Source organism: Diadema antillarum, unplaced genomic scaffold (genome assembly GCF_040938485.1).
Source record: "Diadema antillarum isolate AM-2024a unplaced genomic scaffold, OU_Dant_1.0 seq00001612_RagTag, whole genome shotgun sequence".
NCBI classification, from domain to species: domain Eukaryota; kingdom Metazoa; phylum Echinodermata; class Echinoidea; order Diadematoida; family Diadematidae; genus Diadema; species Diadema antillarum.
Window position 1 is genome coordinate 173,548 of NW_027272325.1, and position 24,994 is coordinate 198,541.

At 39.4% G+C, this 24,994-nt stretch overlaps 1 protein-coding gene across 2 annotated transcripts; it reads left to right on the forward strand.

Moving 5' to 3' along the window:
- The first annotated feature begins 763 nt into the window (after positions 1 to 763).
- LOC139711130 (uncharacterized) lies at positions 764 to 14,956 on the forward strand. Of its 2 annotated transcripts, none has more exons than XM_071623050.1 (7): positions 764 to 910; positions 4,794 to 4,933; positions 5,455 to 5,567; positions 7,739 to 8,002; positions 8,464 to 8,601; positions 9,048 to 9,098; positions 12,600 to 14,956. In XM_071623050.1, exons 2-7 carry the CDS (start codon positions 4,811 to 4,813, stop codon positions 12,658 to 12,660), a joined length of 750 nt encoding a protein of 249 aa, XP_071479151.1. In that variant the 5' UTR covers positions 764 to 910; positions 4,794 to 4,810; the 3' UTR covers positions 12,661 to 14,956. The 2 variants fall into 2 exon arrangements, with proteins under 2 accessions (XP_071479151.1, XP_071479150.1); XM_071623049.1 differs by lacking the exon at positions 5,455 to 5,567 and adding an exon at positions 5,896 to 6,089.
- The last annotated feature ends 10,038 nt before the right edge of the window (positions 14,957 to 24,994 follow it).

Below are 24,994 nucleotides of genomic sequence, written 5' to 3' on the forward strand. Positions count from 1 at the left end.
CATAGGCCTATAACACAACCCCCTCGCGATCGTGGGGACATGTACATGGCATTATATTGAGATGCTACCAAAGAGATTTTTCTCCTCCCCACTACTGGGGAAAATCTCTTTGGATGCTACGCATTTGACTACAGCAGTACAGTATTTTTTGTGGGTACAAAAATACATACATTGACCATTATTTAAAGGTCATATGATTATCATTGGATCAATCAATATAGATGCAAGGAGGTACGTTGATTGATCATAATTATATGACCTTTAATTATATTGGTTAATGTGTGCATTTTGTTAATATTATTTTTAGTTTAGATGTATCGCGCCTGCCATTTCCACTAGCTACGTTTCCTGGATGATAGCTGGTGTTGCTGTCAAGGTGACTGGAAATTTAATTCCTTTCGTAGAAAAATAAAGTTGTAACCATTGAAAGTTATGATGGCTTTCGCTCGAGTGAGAGAGAGAAAGATCATAATCTCGACGCATCAGTGGCCGAAAACTTGTCGCGTGCGCAGAAGACAGAAAAACGCCGTTTCAAAAGCTATCCCACAATGCACTTCCACTCCGATGAATTGCTTCCGCCGCGGTAGCTCTCTGTGCTCTCGGGCTGACATGCATATAGTGTGCATTGTGCATATGAGCAAGCGCAAGCGTTTTGTCCTCACGTGCGTGCCCACGCCACGCTCGCTGTGTATGTCATGTACTGTATATGAAGGCGTAAAGCCGCGCGTCTGAACGAACTGAAAGGATGCAGAGAGCTAGCTAGCAAGGATCAGGGGCTGTCGTTCGACCGAAAAAGAAGCATTTATAGACCTAAATAGCTGCAACCAAAGTCATCGGCAAGGTTCCAAAGACGTCATCTACGTACGGAATCTAACTCAGCATGTTCATGTGATCAACTGGAAGTGAAATAGTAAGTAGAGACTAGAAACTAGCTGCTAATGTAAATCAGAAACGTGGGAGGAGTGAGTGATGGAAGACTAACATCAATCACGACCAACGGCGTGAGGTCGTGAGTACAAAGAGGAAGATTTGAAGGTGCCATGCTACCTGTTAAATGTCTCCTGGTAAATTTGTAGTTGTTTATACTGAAAACAACGAATTTTAACTTGTGAGGAAATGTTTATATCACATATCGGGTAATAATAACATGAAAATTAGTTTTGTTGTGAACAATTCCGTATGACCGGCATGATGAGAAAGAGCTGTGGCGGTGGAATGACTGAAGCTTGAGTTGAAAGGTGGCAGTGCTGCGTGTGTGCTCCCGCTCTCTGCTCCCAGCCAGCCCAGCTCTTCAATGATAACAGTGCAGATGATGATGATGATCCACCGCATTTGTATGGCGCCATGTCTGTTATAGAAACATTCATAGGCGCAGACTCATCCAAGATAGTTAGCAATTGAATGCCTGGTGAAAAATGTGAGTTTTGAGTGAGGCTTTGAAGTGATCCAGTTTGTCAATTTCACAGAGAAAAGATGGGAGGGAGCCAAGAGTTCCATACAGCATAGGCGAGGAGCAATAGATCTAATATTAACAACTAGAGACAGCTAGCTACAATGTATACACGCACTGTAATGGTCTAAGGCCCCCCCCCCCCCCCCCCAAAAAAAAAAAAAAAAAAAAAAATTGGTTTGTTTGCCCTTCGCAACCGACTGAAAATCACGGAAATTTCGGGTCGGGTTTTTTATTTATTTTTTTTTCCCACAAATTTCATCTTCTGCAAATTGGTGAACGGTTTTAAATCCAAAATTATCCATTTTAAGCTAAAGAAAGAATGAAAAAAAGTCTAAAAATGTTTTTTCATTTATCGACCCGTCGTAATCTTGTTCGGGCTGCGCGGGGCAGCAGGCTACTTTTTATAGCATGCATTGCATACTAGCTACCTTTTTGGCTCACATACATAGATAGGTAGTGCGCTAGCTAGCTAGCTACCGTACAGGCCGCAGCACAGCACAGCACAACTGCCAAGATGGCTACTTTTGCAGCATCTGTAAACAGCTGTCATGGCACCGAAACTGTTTGGAGTTCAGTTGTCAGCATCTCACTGGAAGGTACTTTTTTGGAGCTGTTTGCAAAATGTAACAAAGATGAACGTTATAAGTGTTTGTCAGTGAGTGTTTCTGCCTCGCCTACCGGGCCCTGGCAAGACGTAAATTTGAATGAATCCCTTGGAGTTTTGAGTGCATTAAACTTGCGCCACATCTAGTACAAAGTTGGACTGGAAAATGTAGAACTCGAAGTATTGCCAGAACTACAGAAGGATGAGTGTATTACGAGATGCCCTGCCAAAGTTACAAAATTACATCCATGGGTAAAAAGGGTATTTAAAAAAAAAGAAAAAAGGAAGAAACGAAACAACCTACCGACCCTCTTGGGTTTTGACAATGGATGCAGTCCTCACGAAATTAAAAAAAATATGTTGTTGTTGGTTCCTCCAATGAACTACTTTCATCAAAAACAAACTTTCAAATCACCAAATAAGCTCGTACATTTCAGTTAAAAAAGTGTGACTCTGCAAATGAGCAAGTCTTAGCGGAGAGTCATACGTCATCGATGCACAACTCTTTCCAGCGGTGTTTTGCTGGTCATCCCTAGTTATTTATAAATACATGTTTACTATTTATTTTTATGTTAATTGTATAAGCTTGAAATATTTTGTTTGAAATAATAAAACCACATATTGTCACATTTTATGAAAAAATCAGATATGATCATTTTGAACACTTAAATTGGTTTTCTGAGGCACGGCTGTCAACTTGAGAGTAGGGCATCAATGACGTTGCACCTTTTGGCAGGCTCTTACGCGATCGCTTGCAGGAATTATTTTTTAAAAATCACGTACGGAGACAATTTTTGATGTCCACGCGTATAAATTGGTGAAAGGTTATGTTTTTTACTCTTCTTAATTATCAGTACAGTGAAAATCTCAGGACTGCTTCCCTTTAAGGGCAAACAAGCAATTTTTTTTTTTGGCCTAATTGTATTGCAATCTTCCAGAACTCCTGACCTCTGTGTGAGTTGCACCTTTAGGCTTTGCTTACTATTAATACTAAGCTCCCAAACTGCCCGTTGAAATTTTCGTAGTATTAATTTAGGCCTGCTGTAATTTTTGCGTATTTCACAAGCGCTGGTCAGTAGACACTGCTACGTGCTATTGACTAGACGCCTAGCGTGAATTCTTGAATCATGGGCTTTACATTGTCGGAATGCCTCCCTGGTATGAGTGTGTGTGAGTGCATGTGCCCTAGTTTGTAGATACTGTATATTAGTAGAGTTGTCTATTTATAATTTTTGATCACGTGTGTAACTCGTGAGCAGTAGAACCCTACAGTTGTACAGTCTGTATGTCCCTAGTTTCTGTGCAGACTGTGCATTCGAGTGGGTTGGGCAGCACATCAATTTTTCATGTTGGAAAATTTTAACCAAATTCCATCTCTGTAAATTGGACAAAAACGTACAAGAAGTCAACTGCAAAGCGCAAATTCAGGAACACGCACATATGTTTTTGAGCCGTCCAATGCAAATTATTAATCACTCAAAAATTATCATTGAGAAAGGCCCGTCTACTCTGTGCTGTTAGTTTTCAGTGAAATAAAAACTTAAGTAAAGCAAGCCGCCTATAAATAGCCATAAAACAACCACAGCGCCAGCCAAAATTGGACCGCTGGCTGCAAAGACGTATAGATAAAACCTATGCTTTTGCCAGATTTTGACTTGGGAGGTGAAACCTTGGTGCTTGTGTTTTTATCGACACTGTAGGACTACTGTTATCCACTTTTATTTATTCATTTATTGACATTTTCCTCTAATTCTATTTCCGTATGTGCCTTTGCTTAACTTGGTAGCGTTTAGCAGGGCATTACATGGTCAAGATGAACTGAAATTGCAGATATGTTCAATAAAGCACCTTTTCCAATGGCCACAGAAAAATAGTTACACCCAAGTTGCAAAGTTTGTACAGATCATATAAAGGGTGCGTACAGTTCTGGTTGAGGTGAGGATTTAGCTTTTAACGTTTTGCGAGATATTCAGAAACCACTCAATGAGATGTTAAAGAGCATGCAATTCTAAGGGGTATCAAAAGTTTATTTGATGAAAATCTGTTTTGAAATGGCTGAGATATCCAAAAACAAGGTGAAACAAAGAGATCCTAATAGAAGGCGTGGCCTGTCGCCTTTTATTATTATCACTTTTTTTGATATCTCAACCATTTGAAAACCAATTTTCATCAAATAAGCGTTGAATCCTTCTTAAAATTACATGCTCTTTCATATATCATAAGAGGTTTCTCATTATCTCACTTAGGGATGTTCAAAACATGAATCCCTACCTCAACCAGTACTGTACAGTCCCTTTAAGTTACTGCTATTTCATGCTTCCCTCTCTTTCTCTGTAACCTTTTGATTAGAGATACCCAGAAGAAACAATTAGCAGTAAGAGAAGCAAAATGATGATTTGAATGCAACCACATTAGATTATCAAATCAATTAAGCTACTGTGTAAAAGACTAGTAAACCTGAACCAGTTTTGTCTCGTTTTGTGTGTTTGTGTGTGTGTGTGTGTGTGTGTGCGTGTGTGCGTGTGTGTGTGTGTGGTTAGATTTGAACGAATGACATGTCTCAAAGACATTATTCCCCCTCCCCCCAAATGTGTTTAAGTCCACAATATTATTTGTGAGCAGTTGATGGCATACATGTGATCTCACGAGTGACCTATTTTTCCATATGTATGAGTTGTTCCTATCAAAACATTTGCCGCTGTTGTTTTAACCATTGTTTTTAATCATTATTTCCAGGTCTCTGAATACAAACAATGGCGAAGAAACTCTTTGTTGGAAACCTTCCCGATGGAACATCAAACGGGGACTTGAGAGGCCTTTTCGAGACCGTTGGTCAAGTGGAGGAATGTGATGTCCTGAACAACTATGGCTTTGTGGTAAAGAAATCCCCTTTACTAATATTGCACCATGATGTACATACAGTTTCTGTGTGACTATCCAATAGAAAGCAGCGCTTTTAGTTCCGCAGCCATCCTTATTTTCAAAGCAGTGGTCTGCCACAAAAACTTAGCAATGATATCATCCACTGTACAGTGCATCATGATCCAAGTACATATTTTTCTCGCTTTTTTTTTTCTGGGTGAGATGTGAGTCTTTTGAATGATATTCTGCAACAGGATAGACAATGTCAAACAGCTTTGTGTAATGACTTATTCATACATACATACATACATGTAATATAAAACAAAGGTATAGATTAGTGTTATTTTCATGAAAGAAGACGCAGTAAAGAAAATAAGTGACAATGCATGTTTTCATATTGTATTGCATGTTATACGTACAACAAGAATTGAATTCAGCAGACACTGCAGGCGCCATAATCTTCCTGGTCTCAAAGGTGATGGCAAAAGCAGGGAGTGGTGCGTTGGGTTGACTGTCATTTTGTTTTTTGTTTTAGCACATGTCCACTATTGAGGAAGCATTGGAGGCGGTTACCAGACTGACGGGTTATAGGTTGCATGGCAATGCCATCAGAGTGCAGCATTCTACCTCACAGGGAAGGAAGGAGCCGTAAGTTCAAAGTTTGTAATGAGTCGAAAAAAAACCCCCAAAAGAGCCCGAAAGGGCAGCAAATTTTCTGGTGTCCCACAGAGACATTCGGTCATGAGATCCCAGCGCTTTGGGGCGAGCACGGGCCGCCCCAAATTTCGGTCGCGGTTTCTCTCCTCATCTCTGGAGCCAGAAGATTTGCTGCCTTTTTTTCCACCCAGGCAAAGGGGACAGGGCCAGCACAGAGGATGGCGATGGCAAACGGAGGAAAATTAGGCGAGGCTCACACGGCCTTCTCTCTCTCCCCTTCTTCTCTCACGCAAACTTTTGGCCGTCTGCTTTCTCCCAGCACATGGGATCGGAAACCGAATCCCAAGAGGCGGTCACACAGCTTGACAAGTCAGAATTCATGGGCAACGTGCTCCAGGTCCAATTTTCCACGTCCACTGTGCACAAAACGACAGGGGTGGGCAACAAGGGGGAGTGCTTCAAATGTGGCAAACTGGGCCACTTTTCGCGTGACTGCTCTTTGAATGGCACTAGGTAAGCACTTTTGTACATCTGCCCTCCCCCTCCCCTCTTTTGGTTTGTGATCAATTTCATTTCCGCGATCGTTTTGAATTTATGGTCAAAATTGTCCTCTCGCAGTCATACAGAGAATCTCGTGCTATGGCAGTATCTTGAAGTGATGCATATCTCGACAGGACTTGTGAAGAAGTACTGAGTAACAAGTTGGAGTTATTGATGCTGAAAATAACAGAGAAGACAGCTTAATGCCAATGCAAAGCAGTGCATGACTTGCATGGGTGCAATAGTTGCATGTCCCTTTAGATAGTGTAACTAAGGTTATGGACAATCAAGACTTTGCTTTAGTCCTTTACGGAACAGTGTTGTAGCATTAAAAAATTGTTTAGGCCTTTCATCAAAAAAACGTGCAAATAGTTTTTATTTGTATAAAATCTTTAATTTGATATTAACAGCATGCTAAGCATTTGCAAATGTTCACTTTTTCAACCAAAATATGATTTTGCCATCAAATTGGCCCGAATTCACAAAGGGGTTACAGTCTTTGTCCATAGTTTCAACCATGGACAAAGACCGTATTTTTGTATGGGGTGCCAAGTGTCGCATGGTCTATTTCTTTACGAAATCAGTCATTTCGTCACAAAATGACTGATTTCGTAACGAAATAGGTCATGCAACACTTGGCGCCCATACAAAACTGCGGTCTTTGTCCATGTTTTAAACCATGGACAAAGATTGTACCACCTTCATGAATTTGGGCCATTAATTTCTTTGCGTCAATACATGTAGGTCTTTTGCCAGGAGAAGTTGATAGTCTTGGTAATATAACATACTGTACAATGTGTGTTTGCCCTACAAAATTGTTTTTCCCTCATTATTTCTCTCAACTTATATCACTTTTGTTTGGTTTGGCATTTTGGGGCTATGACGGGAGGATTTAATATCCGAGGAGGGAAAAAAATAGATAAAATGAAATAAAACATTGGTTTTGTTGATTACTCGTTAACATATTTATTTGAATTTTCACACTGATTGTAGTATCATGTAGAGCAAAGTCAGTTGTGCAAAACTCGTACTCAGATAAAAGATGATAGCTTTGCCTCAGGAATGACAATTCTAGGGCATTTTGTCTTCCCTTCTAAACAGAGACAAATCAAGTCCCGATTTGTTAGAATGGGGAGAGGTGTGCGGGACTTGTTTTCGTGATGGTGCATATTATGACAACAAGAATAAGCATAGTATGGCAACTGTTGAATGGATCCGAGGACTGTCATCCGTTCGCACAGTAGACTCGTATGGAAATGTCATTACTGTTGAACATGGTTTTATTTTTTGTAAACATTGAACATAAACATGTGTGGATATCTTTTACAATTTAGGATGTAGAAGGGCCAACTTGCATGCCCTATTATCCTCTCTTTTGTTTTGTTGATTTCATTGTTTAAAAATTTGATATAGAGTGTGGGATATACACACTATTGTACATGCATGATTTTTTTTTTTTCAGAATTGATATGAATCTTGTGTCCTTTTAACAGTACACTTGTATACTTATTGAGCATCATTATTGTTTCTCTTTCCAAGGTGATGTACTGCACAGTCAGTTTAAATACCAGTTGTTAGTGGTTCTTGTAAATGCGTTAAACACCTTAATCATTAAACTGCAGTGGATCCGGCGGCGGAGGAAGAGGAAGGGGAATGGGCAGGGGACGTGGGCGTGGTGGCAGAGGAGGGCGCGGAGGACGCGGTGGACGCGATGGTGATGGGGATGGTGGCTACCGTGGAGGAAGGGGTGGAGGAAGAGGAGGAGGCAGCAGATACAACGATTACTATGATGACAGACGGGAGAAGGACTACTACTCTGACTATCCGCCCCGCAGACCGCCTCCTCCCGATCCATACTATGATCGCTACTATGATGACTACTACAGGTGAGTGATGTTTTTTTTTTTTTTAGAGAGAGAGGGAGAGAGACTGTATGGTTGTAAGTTGCACTGCAAGTATCTTTTATGCTCATGAGTAGAGAAGGACACCAGTAACACAAAATTTACTGCAAATTGAAATGGAATTTGAAAGTTTGAAATGTACTTTTTTTTTTCTTCCTTGGTGTCAATATTATGCCTAGTGTATTGTATAGAGAAAGATATCATGAAATCTATCACATTGTTGGTTCAAGATGAAGTTTTGAAGTGCAGTAGTCATGCCGACTTAACCCATTAAACATGAATCTGCTATTGCACTTCACAAGATCATGACTCACTGTCGGCCTGTTGCCCAATGTACAATGTAAACCCACTGACTGCTGCATTTGTGTTGTAAGGAGGAGTCAAGATGCCAAACGGCTTTTCGGTGAGCTTGATTGCTTTCCCTCTTCACACAATCAATTTCACAGCAGGAGGAGACCCCCTTCCCCGTACTACAGGGACTATGGCTACCCTTCATACAGAGCCAGAAGTCGCAGCCCCCCTCCTGCTCGGCGACCGCTGACCCCGCCAAGGTACAGACGATACGCTGACTCGCCGCCCCCTCGGTGAGCCGATTGCCTAATTTCTTTCATGTTCCTGCCTTTTTGTTTCTGTTGCCTTTTGTTTGTTTGTTTTTTGTGGCAATATTTAGAACCATAAGGAATAGCTTTCCCCACTACCAGCAATATATGTTTGTGTGTATACAGTGTATGTATGTATATGCACATGTACTTGTGTGTGTGTAATTGTCTAACTTATATGATAGGGAAATAAAAAATACAACAATGAAAAGAATTTAAGAATAGTTTGCCACATTATTATCAGAAGTGCTCTAGGAAAGTGGAAAAAAAAAACTTGCAAAGCCTTCATGTTTGATTTCAAGTCACTCATATAATGGATTGACATGTTAGAATTTCGTAGTCATGCCATAGTAGTAGATTGACCTCTGCTAGTAATGCAAGTATCATTCATGTAGCACAATCATGTATACTGACATGATTTTCAATCACAGGGACTACTACGACTACCCGCCTGGAGAAAGATACGCAGAACCAAGGAGTCGGTGAGTGTTTCCTCCACAAAATATGCCAATTATTTCATCACCATTGCCACGAATGCTATGATCATAACTTGAGATCCATGCCTCTCTTCAAAATCAGTATCAGCTATGACTGGAATCTTCTTCTTCCAGCCCTGGTGCAAAGTTACAAGATGATTATGTACTGGATGTTTTTAATGGAGTCATTCACCAGCTATTAAGTGGGATAATTAATCATGTACGTGAGTCATGTTCCAATTCATGTCTTATCCAGCCGCAGATAAATTCTCCCCCCTAAAACAAAGACATCGTGCTGTCAAAATGAGGAGCTGTCTCACTCGTTCAAGTGTGATCATTTTGGACTTCTCATTTTCTTGAATTATGTCTTATCATGACAAAGTAATTGTTGGAGGAAATGTAGGATGATACAGATGGAAGGTAATTCCAATAACTGTCAACTTTCGAGTCGCTACATTTGGGTTCTTGTATTAATTTCTGTAAGGATCTGTTAAGCACTTACAGTGCTTGTCGGGAGTCCTATGACAATGCTAATTTCAGTTTATTATCTACTATGTTTCTCATGGAAGTATGTAATGAAAATATGTTCCAGAGCACAGCAATTGTCAGTTGCATGTGTAGCATGCAGATTAAATGTGACTCTTTAGGACTTGTATTTTTCTAGAAAAGAAAACAGCAATTATTTTGTGATTCAGAAATGAAATAGTCTTAAGTATGAACAGGACAAAAAAATTCGAAAGATGGTTTTAATAATAATGCATGTATTGAATTACATGGGTAGTGAAATCGACTACCAATGCTAGTTGGTTGTGACCAGATGAATTGCTTCACTGAAATATCACAATAGAAGCTCTGTATACAATAACCCTTATCCTGCTTAGCTATCACAGAACAAAGGTGAGGAGGTGGGGAACATGGATTGAGGCATGTGAAAAACTGTTTGTTTGTTTTTCTTTTGTTTGTAATTAGTCAATGAATTTAGTGATAAATGAAAATTCTTGGAACCATCAAGTAAGCCACCTGCTCTTCTGTCCTCCTGTAGGATGTACACTGTACCTACGTATTTACTCATAATATAGCATATTTTAATGACAGAGGGAATACATGACAACAGAGTCCTGTTTTTATGCCTCCGCCACGAAGTGGTGCCGGAGGCATTATGTTTTCGGGTTGTCCGTCCGTCCGTCCTTCCGTCCGTCTGTAATGATTTTTGTGGACAGGGTAACTATCAAAACCTTTCGAGGTATCTTAATGAAACTTGGCATGTATGTGTATTAGGGGGTGAACTTGTGCCTATCAACTTTTGGGTGCACGTGCTCAAGGTCAAAGGTCAAAAGGTCAAGGTCAAATACATAAAATTTCACTATTTCCACCATATCTATGCAATGCCTGAAGATATTTTCTTGTAACTTAGTGTATACATGTATTACCCGATTAAGATTTTCTGGTGAAAGTTTGGGTCATGAGGTCAAAGGTCAAAAGGTCAAGTAAAAATATTAAAACTTCACCTTTTTCTCTGTACCTTGGAAATTGTTCAAGGTATCTTCATGGCACATAGTATGTACTGACTGGCAGTGATTATCTAGAGAATTTAGGGTTCATGGGGTCAAAGGTCAAGGACAATACTTCAAAATTTTACTATTTCCCTCATGTTTACGCAATGCCAGCAGGAATTTTTTGACACTTGGTGTATGCATGTATAACCTAATAGAGATTCTCTGAAAGTTTTTTTCTTTTGTTTTTGCCTGAAAGGTCAAAAGGTCAAAGATCTAGTGAAAGTGCTGAACTAAATTTTTCCTCCATATCTCGGAAGTGGCTCAAGTTATCTTGAAACATACTACATATTTATGCATGTTCTGCCTGACAATGATTATCTTATGAATTTTAGGGTCAAAGGCCAGATGAAAATGGCAACAATTTACTATTCAATACAGAAATTGCACTTTGTTGAAAATTACTCAATGCATTTAACGTATGAATGGGTCGAAGTCAAGTTAAAGTCCTTAAATCCCAAATACATGCTCTCCTATTCATCCAATTAAACGTAGGTCAAGGAAGGTGAACATTCAACACATTCATGACATACTTGTCATTTTATTATTTTGCCAATTTTGAGAAAATGTACTCACACATTGTCCACATGTACTATCTAGACCTATTAGGAGAATCATGCATTATGGCGGAGGCATACCAGTCGCCATAGCGACATTTCTAGTTAAGATTAGATGTAGCTGCTGTTTGTATTGTAGTCAGTGCAATGTTACGGTACCTTGACATATAATACAGGTCTATTATTGGAATGAATAATTTTTGTTTTGTTTTTTATGTTGACACAGAATATAATAGAATATGCCTACTCTGATCTTATAGCAAGAATAAGTCACATTTAAATGATTTGCCCCCAGCTCCCTTTTGCCAGCTTCTTTGAGGGTAGGAAGTATCCCTCTCTGACATGCATTTCTGACCAGTTTTCATCTAGCATTATCATTCAGCATTAAAAAGATTAACAAAGTGTCAAAATTCAACTCACACTGCCCTCATGGTACCTGCATGGTTTGATTGATTGTTTGCTCTTTGTACATCATGTTATTGATGGTTCAGTCCAAGTCATTGGTGTTCAAATTAGATATTTGATGGCAGAGAGAACCAGTAATGAAAATGTGTGTTTTGATAGCTGTTCAAACTTATGAGTGCAAAGGGGATGATTGGCTCTACTCGGCTTGAAAAGCAAATACCCGTCTACTTATAACTCGCTCTAACGTTGACGATCGTTGGCTTTAAAGACCCAGTAGCGTGGGGAACATGGGTCGTCTGATTGAGTCAGTCTTCATTCGCTGCCCACTGGGGCTACATTTGAAAAACCAGGAATGACGCCCATCAGCTGCGTGGTAGCAAATATGTGTATCAAAGTGTATGCTCGTTGGTAACAGTCAACTCCAGTTCAATTCTTTGGCTGTGTTTGTATGTAGGTAGAGATCAGTAATAAGGCTGTCCACAATTCGTAACAGGGATTCTCCAATACATTCGAGATGGGCTAGCTTTCCCACTCCTTGGTATCCCCACGCTACTAGGTGTTAAAGGCCCGAATTCACGAAGGTGGTACAAATGAAACCATGGTTTAAACCATGGACAAAAACCATGGAGCGCCAAGTGTCGCATGGAATATTTGGTTATAAATCAGTCATTTCGTTGATGAAATGATTATTTTGTAACGAAATGACAACATTTTGTTACTAAATTAACATTTTGTCCACGAAATGATAATTTTGTTAATGAAACGGTCATTTTGTCGACGAAATGACCAATTTTGTAACGAAATATTCTGTGAGACACTTGGCGCCCCATGGTTTTTGTCCATGGTTTAAACCATGGTTTCATTTGTACCACCTTCGTGAATTCCGGCCAAAGTGGCTGGCCAGCAAATGCTCAACGGAACATGATCTTCTCTGATATTGACCAATATGTCTTTTTTCCCTGCTCGGACATCCCTTCCTCCCTTCTCTACAGCTACCCGGCAGCCCCAAGTCAATACAGCCCGCCGCCCCGCAGCCAGACCTCCGCGTTTTAAGTTGTACAAGAAAATCGCGATTCCGGCATCCAGAGATTCCACGCCAATTATGCACGATAACCCCCCCCCGACCGGTGATGCGATGTCAAGCTCCCTCTTTCCAGCAAAGCCCAGCCCAGTAGCGTATCTTAGTCCGCCGTCGAAAGCAGAAGTCACACTGAGCGATATTTGTCGCATTCTGAACTCTTCTTAGCGTGCATGAAACCCGAATAGATCCGAAACGGTTTGAATAGCCTCATAAATCGAAACACATTTTCCGCTGATGGACACTTGTAGTTTGTTGTGGTGCAGAAATGGCACCCACAATAATTCAGTAATTGCTGTTTCATGCCCAAACAAACTCGCTGTTGTGTCAGTTAGTTTGTTTTTTCTTTTATAAATTTTGCTTTCTGTAGAAAAAAACAACAAACCTAAATCTGATTTTGGTGTAAAGCGAGTTGTACGTCGTGTAATTGTATTTTATCCTTGACATTGTAAATAGTGTTTTTTAATTTGTTACAGGAGCTAACATCAGCAAAAGCGAAATAGTTGTCATTTGGGTAACATATTGGAAGATAGCATCCTGAATGCATTGTGATGAAAACCATGTTAACGTAGAATATCTAGAAGAACCAATTGTTTTACAGTATGCAATTCATCAAAAGTTATGCTTGGTCATGTGACATATGAGTCTCACTGTAGCATTCTGGCTTGAGCCCATGATCGTGTTTGTTGTTTAGATCTAAAAAAAAAATCACGAAAAATATGATTTCCAATTTTGTGTATTTGTTAGAGGATCACTGTGTTGTAGACTTTTGTATGTGCTCAATTGCGGTATTGGTTTGATGTCCAGTTATTAAAGAGTCTGATAGCCGAAAAAAAGATGCGGCCGCCATACTTTCGTGTTATTATGACGTGCGTTCGAATAATCAAGTACCAGTAGCTTTGGATCTCTGATTTGCGATGCATTGGAGATGTAAAATATTTCATCGCGAGATTCATATCAGACATTTTCAACTACATTTCAGTATGATTTGAAGAATCCTTGTTGCACAGGGGATAGAAATGCCCTATGTGAATCGCGTATGTGTTGGAGCAAAGGAAATTAGTGCAAAATTTCTCAAAACTTAACCGGCAAACTGAAGAATCGATGTGTACACACAGATGGATTTCTCAAAATTTCACCCTGTGCTATTTATTTTTACATTTTTAACAAAAATTGGTGATTTATGTGCTCTACAACTAGTTCAGTCCAATATCTAGAGGCTGTAATGATCTGTTCTTGAGTGTGCGCCGAAGCAGAACGTGACGATGCGTAATGATCAGGAGAGGTGTTGAGTTGAGCGTGTGATGGATTAAATGTTCCCCTAACATCCATGTGGAGCAACTTGAAAGAGTGATGCTCAGCAATAATCCACGAACACAGCATGAATTGTGTATGCTTTCAGCCCCAACGTCATACCTGCTTAATGATGAATTGTATCTGAGCGATAATGCACGCAAAGTTTTTAACATACAAGTACATTGACTTGTAGTATCTCGATCTGATTAACCTGAGCAAGACTGCATGATGTATTTCAACTTTTAGGCAGGTTAGTTGTTTTCCAGAAAATGTTCTAGTGCTATACATCAGTGGATGTACCTACTTCGTTGACATTGATTGTGAAAGTATGATCCGGAACTCTGCTAATCCATGATCAAAGGAGATTCGTTACCCCGCTGCGATACTCCCGCGTTCCGTGAAACAGTTTCGATGCCGATGCGTAAGTATTGACTCTCCGCGTTCCGTAAGTCAACCTCAACTGTTGGTGCAGATAAGTCGCTCGTCAATGTCCAATTGCATTTTCGCAACTCTTTGAGAAACGTTTAGTTGCCTCCACAATCTAATCTAGACACCGAATTGGCGCGATGCAACACATGCTTACTAAATGTTTCTGCTGCCAAATGCAGTTTTTTACCTCCGCCACAAAAGGGTGAACGAGGCATATTTTTCAAAGGACTGAGTAGTTTTGATGTCAAGGATTGTGTGTGATTTCCATGTGAAAGATAAAATTTAGTATAAATTGTCCCTTTGTTTGTGTGTGTCACTTTAAAGCACCATACTGGTTTACTTACTTCGTGAAAGCAAAAATTTATTGCCCATGGTTCAAGCAAATGTAGTGTATTACAATATTCCTGGAGAAAGTCAATGAAATGTATTCTGTATGTTTTGGCGACAGGTTTTGTCTAGTTTGATTGAAATTAGCAAGCAGCATTTTCACACGTTTCCCTGTAGATCGGAGGCAGCACACCAGTCTGCACCTAATCACCATGCCTGGGACAACCATGGGGACTATTCAAACAGTTCCTACCAGTCGGGAGGCAGCCCTCGCCAATCTGCCTACAGGCGCCAGGATACGTTCAAAGCCAGGAGGGTGCCCACTCTCACCCAGGTGACCATCGAGTCGGAGATATAAAGGGCCGCATCCGTCGGTCATCGGCGCAAGCTCTTGGGTGCCACCAGCGTTGGATTAGAAGCAACATCAACTACCTTGTCAAGGTCGCAACCCAAGGGCGTGGATCACCAGTACTTATTGCTCAGGTTGGTAATCATTGAAAGGGGGGAGTGTAGAGCAGTGTATGACATGGGCCCCATTTCATAAAAGATGTTAGGATGGCAACTCTTGCTGGAAGAGCAACTTCCCATAGCAATGGCCAATCAGGAAGCTGGATTCTTGTTGTTACCATGACAAATGCCATTCCAGCAAGAGTTGTTACAATATCAAATTTTATTCCTGGTTGTGTATGCTCACAAAATTTTTTGCCTCGCACATATAGGGGAAGAACATGAATGGAAGCAGTGGACCCAAGATGTAAAGCATTGTGTTTTTGGTGCATGGTGATTTTGATGGTTTATGGAACATCTGTACTTAAAATTCATGAATAAACAGCACATCTCCAGTCCAAGTCATTCTGTAGATTTCAGAAGTATGCAATTATGCCATCATGAATCAAATTTGTGTTTTTATTGACTGTTGCGATAAGAGGGCTTACATGTATATGCCAGAGTGAAAGGACTGAAAATCGCTTTTTGTGAGTTTTGAGGAGGTACTGCTACACTTTAAAATATGTTCATCGTACAGTAGCATGACATGTGATTTGACATTAGCAGCCCAATGTATGTGTGTTCTTATCTTAATTTGCAGAATACAACTCTGACAAACATGAAGTGCCCTGATTTGTCATCTCAAGTCTCGAAAGTGAGGTGTGTCATCAATTGCTGGACGGTCAGATTCCATGCCGCTGGACTCCCCAAATGCACCTTGATCTGATGACCGCTCCTGTGCCATGCCCTCCTGTGGAGGGTAGTGGATGGGGGAGTGTTGTCACCAACGCGTTCTGTGATTGTTTGAACAAGAGCCAGTGAATAGGACAGCGACCACAACGAAGGGATCGTGACTTGCATGACGAGTGTGCACCCGAGACTTATTTGAGCTGGAGAAATATGAAGTGGACTCCTGACTTTACGGTGACATGATCGGAATTGAACCACTTTGTTGCCAACATGGCTGCACAGTTGTGTATCAGTCACGAAACTGAAATTTGCGCCCGAATGAAACGTGCTGCCTCACCAGGTGTGAAGGCTGTTTGACTCTGCCCGTGGAAAGAGACAGTGATGAACCCTGATGAATTCGAAATATGTGTCACTAGTTTTTTAGATCACAGTATTTTGGACAATTGATTGTGTGATACAATGTCACTGGGATATCTTTATAACTTTTGTGAAACACTTGCCTGTTCATGTACAAAACTCTCAAGTATAGTCCACCCTCTGTTATCCAGCCATGTCGGGACTGACGCCTGTCCGGAAAGGCAATTTGGCTGGATATGGGAGAAACAACAAGTACAAGTAGGCTGCCAACCCAGTAGTAGCTACATAGGTAGTGTATACCGCAACAGAATTGTATTTATGTTTGTGTACTTAAAATCATAGTCATAAAATTGAAACATCTTACTGTAAAATTCATCAAATGTTTCTGTAGGGTATATCATAAGTAAATTATGTGAGTTTTCTAGGAGTTTTAATTGTGTTTGAAATCACTTCCTTTCTGGCCTTCACTGCTTGGAGGCGTCCTGAAAATAGAGCGAAGTCTGGATAAGAGAGAGCTGGATAATGTAGGTTGGACTGTATACAGCATTGACTAGCCTAACTCTGGCCCGTAAGAAGTCAAGGCTCGAACTTTTTCTTTTTCCCTTCCCTCAGTCTTTCTTTGTTGCCCATTGATGGCATGGAGCTAGGGTTGATAATTAGATACATGCTTGCATCAAACCAAATTGGATTCCAGTTGGATTGGTTGGTTGGTCTAAGCAATGCCTTTTGATGACTGTATACCTGGTCCAAGCACCTAAGATACCCAGATATGTCAAATCCATGAGCATTGTATCTTTTTTTACTCTCCTGTGCTTTTTTTCCTCCACATGAAACATTATTATTGCTACAATTCTCTCTCCTTAAAAAGATGAAAGCTGTGGATCAAGGCAGATTGTCAGCTTGTACTAGTTCAGTTATGGTATATGTATAACAAATATGCCCTCCTTATATGTGTGTGGTATGTGTTCTTGTGTTTCCTCATCTCTCATGCTGCTTGTGATTCTCTTTCTTTTCCATCTTTTAGGTAGTTGCTTGTTGCAATACCTCAATAACACTATACAAGCAACACCTCAATGACACTATTACACATCTGTAGCCAAAATTTGGTGTGGCTGTGATCGAATACTTTGCAATGTCAACAGACTGTGGTCGATTGTGGTCATTCAGTCATTGCATGCAAGCGTCGGTCAGCTACTAGGGTTTTACGTCTCAGACATTGAATATTCCTTTTAAAGTTACATGTCTGTGATGCTGCGACCTCAAAGCAGGCGGCACAGCAGAAGTGTGTAGAGGCAACTTTGGTTGCCTAGGAGAGATATTTGAATCAAGTGGAAGGAATTCTACCTCGTTAAAAGCAAAATGCTTGGTAGATAAATAGCATCAGACCAATCAGACGATTTATTGCAAGATAAAGATGTCTCTGTGTACTTGTTGTGTGACAAACTTGTCTTGCACTGTCTGTAGTAGGAAGGCATGCAGAACTGCACATTGAGAGCTCTTTGCAGCCAAGAATGAATGGCACACACCATTACATATAAGTGGGACTATTCTGATAAGATTAAAATGCTTTTCACTTTCTCTCTCTGACAAGGAACTTTCTAACAAGCTGTTTCCTTTCTGCAACATACCTGGTAAATGTTAATATTGATGCAGAGTAGATTGTACATCTATGCAGTGGGCTGAAATTATTTCAGAGTTGTAAAGTTTTTGTATTTTTTCAAGGAAACAGAGTTGGCCAAACTGTTCTGTTCTGTAAGCAAGCATTCATTGTTACAGGGGAAACTCGGTATAACGAACACTGCTATAACGAGATATCGGTTATAACGAGGAAATTTTCTCGGTCCCAAATTTCCTTCCACACAAGTCTATGTAAAATGCTACTCTTATAGCGAGATCGGCTATAACGAAATAACTGCTATAACGAGATAAATTTTGTGACTTCCAAACAAAGAAAAACATAGTAAATCAAACCTGCTATAGCGAGGTAAAGCAAAATGCCTTCGGTAAAGCTGTGCTTCGCCTGTGCTATCATCTTCCCAGATTGTAAAGCTTGATGCGCCAAAAACTGTCTTGTACACACATAATCATTTTCTCCAATGCACTCCAGCTAGCACTGCATGTTGTACGTGTGAAGTGTGTGTGTGCACGCACACTGATACATGCAGAAAATGTGGTGGGACGGCCATATGTATACATGACATCATCATGACGGTTAGCAGGTGTGAGGCAATCTGATGCTGTGATTGGCCTTCTACTTAGGGAATTCCCCGTCGTCACACACACGCAGTCATAATGTACATACAGAATGTGTCACATACACACACAGCATTGTGCAGACCATATTCCAGCTTTCCACACAACACACACCCATACGATAACCACATACCAATCCACAGACGATCTTGATACAATCGCAAGCTATATAAATTTACAAATTCAAACATCTACAATTGATAAGAAACACATTCTTGATATTGGATTTCCTTGGCAAAAACATCTTCTTACCCATAAAGGTGAGTAATTCCCTCACACACAATATCAAGTTTTCAGTATTGATTGAAATATGATGGGTAGTCCCACATGTGCAAATTAATGTCATTATTGTATGCCTTCTTTTATGCCTACTGATATAACGAGATATCGGCTATAACGAGGAAAATGACTCGGTCCCGACCATCTCGTTATATCGAGTTTCCACTGTATAAGGTTTTCCCATCCGAATCAAGCATAAAGGGGTTATGAATGAAGGGGGTTCAGTGATTTTTTTTTTTGTATGTTTTTTGTATGTTTTTGAAAGTTGTTTGTGAAGTTATGTCCATTATTTTTTTTTTTCATATAGTGTTGTAGAACCATTTTGGAGAAAGGTCACTTTTAAACTGAATCTTCAAAACATTGCCAGAATTCCACATTCCAATGATATCTTTTTGTGTGCCATATATTTTTTTTTTTATTGTATTGCTGTATATTGTGTAGAGAGGAGATAAATGGTCAGGTTTTCACTTTTAATTCAAAATGGCAAATAAAAGCTTCTGAGAATATTTTTGAATGGGAGGGACAGGATAACAGTTTTCTGTTTCCATCTTTTAATTGAAATAGTAAATGCTATGAACTTATTATTGGACAGTTGATATTTTTTTTTTCTCTCTCTCCCTTGATGGTGTGGTCTGATATTCAAGTTCTGAACAAGAAAGGGGTGCAGGTTCAGTCCCTTTGACGTAAAATTAGTTTAAGAGTGCTGTAGGCACAGTGCTGCAGTAGAATAGGAGAGTGTAAAAAATTGCCATATTATTTATGTTCTTTGTGAAGCACTGGTATGTCACACCACATCGTGCCCAGCTGTTAGTAGTTCAGTTTAGTGTTTTTTGCTGTAGCGAAGCACATTGTGCAATCATGTGGTAAAGATTTTTTTACTGGTACGCTGCATTCACACCATGGAGATTTTGTGTGCATGTATTCTGTCAACTATGGCAAACCTTGAAAGCTACCATATAATATGTGTGTGTGTTATCCTGTACGTTTTATATGCATGTACAGTGTATATTTTTTTTTTTCACTGTCATCAGTAACTTTGAATGCAAGTAAGCACCTTTTGCTTTTTGTATTGCAATATTTTGATTCCCTCTTGTACTCATGCTATCAAAATGAGAGGTACAGTTGTATTACCAAGGCAAAGCCTTCCCAGGTATGTGGGATATGCAAAGTTGATTAAATTATGCCCTTTGTGAACTTGACAAAGATATCCCAGAGTCTGGCTGGATATTAATCAATGCTTTAACAGTATGAAAATAGATTTGAGATTAGTTGTACAATGCAACATTATTATGGTTCAGTGATTAACAAAAAGAAACAAAAAAAAAATGTATTTATGTGAGTGAGGTTTTTTGTAAAAATTAGGTCACAGTGTACTTTTCTTGTGTACTTGTATACAGGACATGTTATTTGATGGCCTGTCTTATGTGATAATGGAATAAAAACATTTTTACCACATTTGCATTTATTTGTACATTTATTTTGTTTTGTTTTGTTTTTGTTTTGTTTTTTTTATTTGGGGTGATACATTCATGAAGCTATGCAGGGTCTCCTTTGACATTGGAGTGTCAATGTTCTGTGCATGTTTCAGCGAGTTTCAGATTGATTTTCCTTTTGTGTGTCAAGCTGGCTTTAATCAGTGAAGTAAAATCAGACAAAAAGAATAAGAGAAGTCTCATCAAAATTTGACACCAGCAGAGTTATGAAATTCTTCATGTCTTGTTTTCACCCAGTAGTTATGATGGTAACGACCAACCATTTGTGGATCAGATGAGGTGCTGTCATTGCTTTGCAAGTCTCCTGTTGGCCTAATTTTCATTTTTGTTTTACCCTTTGACATACAGAAATTTTTTTGGGTTATTTCTGTTACAATGAGCTAGCAATGGTGGCGAAAGAAACAGGATGTTGGAGTGATGATGATGATCCCTCGGCTGATGTGCACATTGGTTGGATGCCAATGAAAATTTTGGACGATTTTGATGAAACTTCATTCTTTTTGTGTGATTTTGCTCTGTTTATTGTCGACTTGAACATGATGTATGGATTTGCCATGTAGGTACATTGTGAAGACAAGCATTTCGTTGTACACAGTATTTAATATTGGTTTCTTTTGTGTGGTTGTTGAAGGTTGCAAAACCTATGTTATGTAACCTTGGGACCCAAAGCAGGACACAAAATACATGTACATTGTATTAAGGTTTTGAAAAAGAATACAATGTATTGCATACCAAAACACATTTACTATTAAACTTTAAAGTGTAAATTCAAGTGTCTTCAGAAAAATAAAGAAGATAGATTTTGGACCATCACATGCAAGAGACCTTATGTTATTTACTAGGGGGGGTTATTGGATCTTGCTAATTTACAGTGCACTCCCGTTATAACAAACATGGTTATAAGGAAATTTCAGTTACCCGAAGTTAAAATTCAGGCTGCAGTCATCCGCTCTTTGTTTTTTATTGCTTATTTGCTCGCTTATGAGGAAATTTCAATACTGTATAACGAAAGAAAATTGCCGGTCCCAAGGATTTTGTTATACCGGGAGTCCACTGTACGTCATCGTACAGACCCTATTGTGTCTGTATGCTCGGAACACACCCATAGATATACACTGTATGAACATATTCATCTGTTGTAGGGTTACTAACATCCATAGTGTGATGGAATATTTAGTACATGTAACAGGAAAATGGAAAATGTGACAGGGAAGTGCTGAGAGTAGTCTTGAAAAAAATTAAATGTGTTTTTCAGAAATTGTTCGGCATGCAGTGATAGTGCAGAATAAGTAGAGAGAGTGTGGCTATTAAGCAGGAGTGTGGAACTTTGAAAGTTCCCATGCAGCTGAGAAAATTATTGAGGTAGTTTGTGTGTTGGTGCGTGTGTTGTGTGCACGTACCCATGGTGTAAAACGAGGACACACTTACAAAGTTTACATTTAAAGCGAGGACACACAGAACCAAGGACATCCTTGGTACGCAGACCATTCCAAACAGTTTGCTTTTGCGTGCTTTTGCATGTAGGGGTGCATGTTTGTAGGTCCTCGATGAGCATTATTGTAATAAGTCCTCGGTTGGATAGTAATACATTGTATATGAATGAGTCCTCAGTTGACAAGAGTCCTACTGACACACAGGTCCTCGGTTTCCACCATAGACACATGTGTGTGTGTGTGCATTTCTGTGTCTGTCTAGCTGTCTGTCTCTCAGTCTTGTATGTGCTTTTCAAATTAATACCCGGAGATGCCAACTTTTAATTTTTTATATATATATATATATATATATTTTTTTTTTTTTTGTTTTTTGTTTGTTTGTTTGTTTGTTTTTTTTTTGGGGGGGGGGGCATTAATTTTTACGGTCTTTGCCAAAAATACTGCAGTTTTTGTGAATAATACCTTGGTACTGTTTTTCAACAAATTGTATGGCTGCACATGTCTATTGCAGGAAGGGTAAAAATACTGTTTTTTACCAGGAGTATGCCTTTTCACACCTCAGAATGCAGCAAAGCTGTTATACAAGGTTGGCATCCCTGGATATCTATACAATCATCCTTTTACAAGACACCACTAGGCAAAGGACACAGTACAGTGCACTCCTGTTATAACAAACACAGTTATAACGAAATTCCGGTTACAACGAAGTACTGTAAAAATGCAGGACGTATCATTGTCCATTCTATCTTTTTATTTTTTTATTGTTAATTTGCTTTGTTATAATGAAATTTCAATGTAACAAAAGAAAACTGCCAGTCCCGAGGACTTTGTTATAATGGGAGTCTACTGTGCATATAATTAACATCCTGGTTGCCAGTTCTCTATCTGTTTGACTATTTCTGACACAGACATGTGACAATACTCCACATTCACACCACAAATCATTTGAAGACAAAATTTATTTTCAAACCATGAACCCTTAGTCCCATTTGTTACTGCATTCAGTCAGTCAACAAATGATCATGACGGGTTTGGCATGTATCATGAGTAAATGCTACATAGAGTTACTTAGACAAAAAGATGAGAAAATATCATTCAAATATCAATATATCTATTACATGTACTACCAAAACATCTTCATCACCAAATTATCAAAATACAGAGAAAAACTGCCATAATAATGGCACATACTGTATTTGTATATAAAAATCACAAAATGCACATCTCACACATATATACAGAGGGATGGAGTACACACTACAATTGTATATCTGACCGACAAGTAATGCACCAATTCTGGGCCTTCTCTTCTCAAACCCAGACAAAAGATCGTGATAAATACCTGTGCGATTCCTGTTTACATGAATCACATACATGTATTTCCATCTTACGGACAGCTTCACGCATGTGAACTTCTATTATGAAAATGCCCACAAACAGCAAGAAAAGTATGGAGTAGAAACTACCTAAAATGTGGCAAAAAAGAAGTACATTGAAAGATCCTGCAAATACTGGCATGGAAGAAAAGCAAGGAATGAATGCTACCCATCCTATACATTCTGAAATGTAGTTAACCTCGCATAAATAAGGGCATGTACCTTGATTTAGCTAGCCTCTTTTGTCCCTTGTAGGCACCAAGCTGTTACAGTACTTTAAGCACAACAATTACCTTTATGTGAATATCTCTACCACTGCTACTGCTGTCTGTTTCAATGAAAATGTTGGAGAAAAAACAAAAATAAACTACTAGCTGTCCGAGCCATGGCAAAAACTTGTAGTAACCTAGATCTTGCTATACACACTACAATGACTTTGTATCGTATGAGTGTGGAGTCCTAAATGCCTGTGGAATCTCCTTCAGAGCTAATGTAGTTAAAGAAAACACAATTCAATACATGACTGCCATAGAATTGAGTTGAGATTTTTCATCGGTGGTTTAAACACTCTAATCCACGCAAGGCAGGCACAAGAAGAGTGGAATCAAACTGAATCCCAAGTTGATATGCACGCTGGCATCTAAGATTTCGGAATTGAGAGGCAAATGAATAAATGAAAGACAATTCCGCTTGCCCACACACATCGCATTACTCTGATCCCGCTTGCCCACACACATCGCATTACTCTGAATACAGACAACTTACAAATGACAACATCCCTTTGATATAGGGCAAGTGACATTGACTTCACACTGACAGACATTGACGAGGAAATGGACTTACTCAAATTCAGTCTTGGGCATCAATAAGATGATTCCACTGACAGCCCACTTTCACCTCCCAAATAACCACTGGAGTGCAGAAATAGCAGGTTCTTTAGATTTGTTTAAAATTTTATCTTAAGGCATTTCAATCACTATACAAATTATTTCTATCACAAGGACAGTATTGACATCACACTTCAAAGATTCAGGTAATTCATTTTTATATTTGTCTGTGTTTTGCTGCGATTTGAATCAAATGGACAGTCTTTGGTAAATCAAGAAGCACATGATGGTGTATGGCACCATTACAAGAATAAGAAAAAAGAGGAAAAAATCCAGCAGAAACTCACCAGTGGCAACATTTATGGCTTTTGAAGTGAGAGGTGCTGTGTATTCACAACTGAACTCAACTGAACTACAGATGAGGTCTCTGGGGCCTGCTGCATAAAAAGTTTTAAGATATCAAACATTAAAATCTAACTTTAAAATATTTGATTCTGATTGGCTAAAAGCATCGTATGTTTGATATTAAACACAGCTTTCTAATGCAACAGGCCCCGGTTTCAATTCTTACAAAAGAATCCCCACGTAAACACGGAGTTTCAAAATTAATGATTGTGAGACAGCATTCATGCACTGGCCTCAACAATCTTGGCATATTGCAAGGCAGACAACTTTTATTATGCAGTTATCAAGAAACCAGAGAATTTTCCATGAGGAATTAGAAATGTAAAGTAAGAAGTGTGCTGATGCAAGGAGCATGTACTTGTATTCTTGTGATGGTGTCCTGTATCATTCTACCACATCTCGAAAATGAGATATTGTGGCATGTGGCAGTATTCTCAATAGCCACGACTTTGGTGTCACTTGGTGCAGGCAACAATGTCCCAACCCCACCTTAGAATCTGGTGATTACAGTGTGATGATTGCCATTTACCATACTGTACACCATATATTCTGCAGTGTGTTTGTTTTCATGAATTTTGTGAGTCAGGTCCTATTTGCGAATTTTAAGACCATGCAAAAATATCAACTTTGATCCCAAAATGAATGTGAGTTGTACGTG

What these genes read in the sequence shown, in the direction of transcription:
- LOC139711130 (XM_071623049.1), top strand. Translation starts at nt 4,811, where the DNA reads ATGGCGAAGAAACTCTTTGTTGGAAACCTTCCCGATGGAACATCAAAC. An exon ending in TGAACAACTATGGCTTTGTG is followed by an intron (nt 4,934 to 5,895) that starts GTAAAGAAATCC and finishes GCTTTCTCCCAG; the next exon opens with CACATGGGATCGGAAACCGA. An exon ending in TGCTCTTTGAATGGCACTAG is followed by an intron (nt 6,090 to 7,738) that starts GTAAGCACTTTT and finishes ATTAAACTGCAG; the next exon opens with TGGATCCGGCGGCGGAGGAA.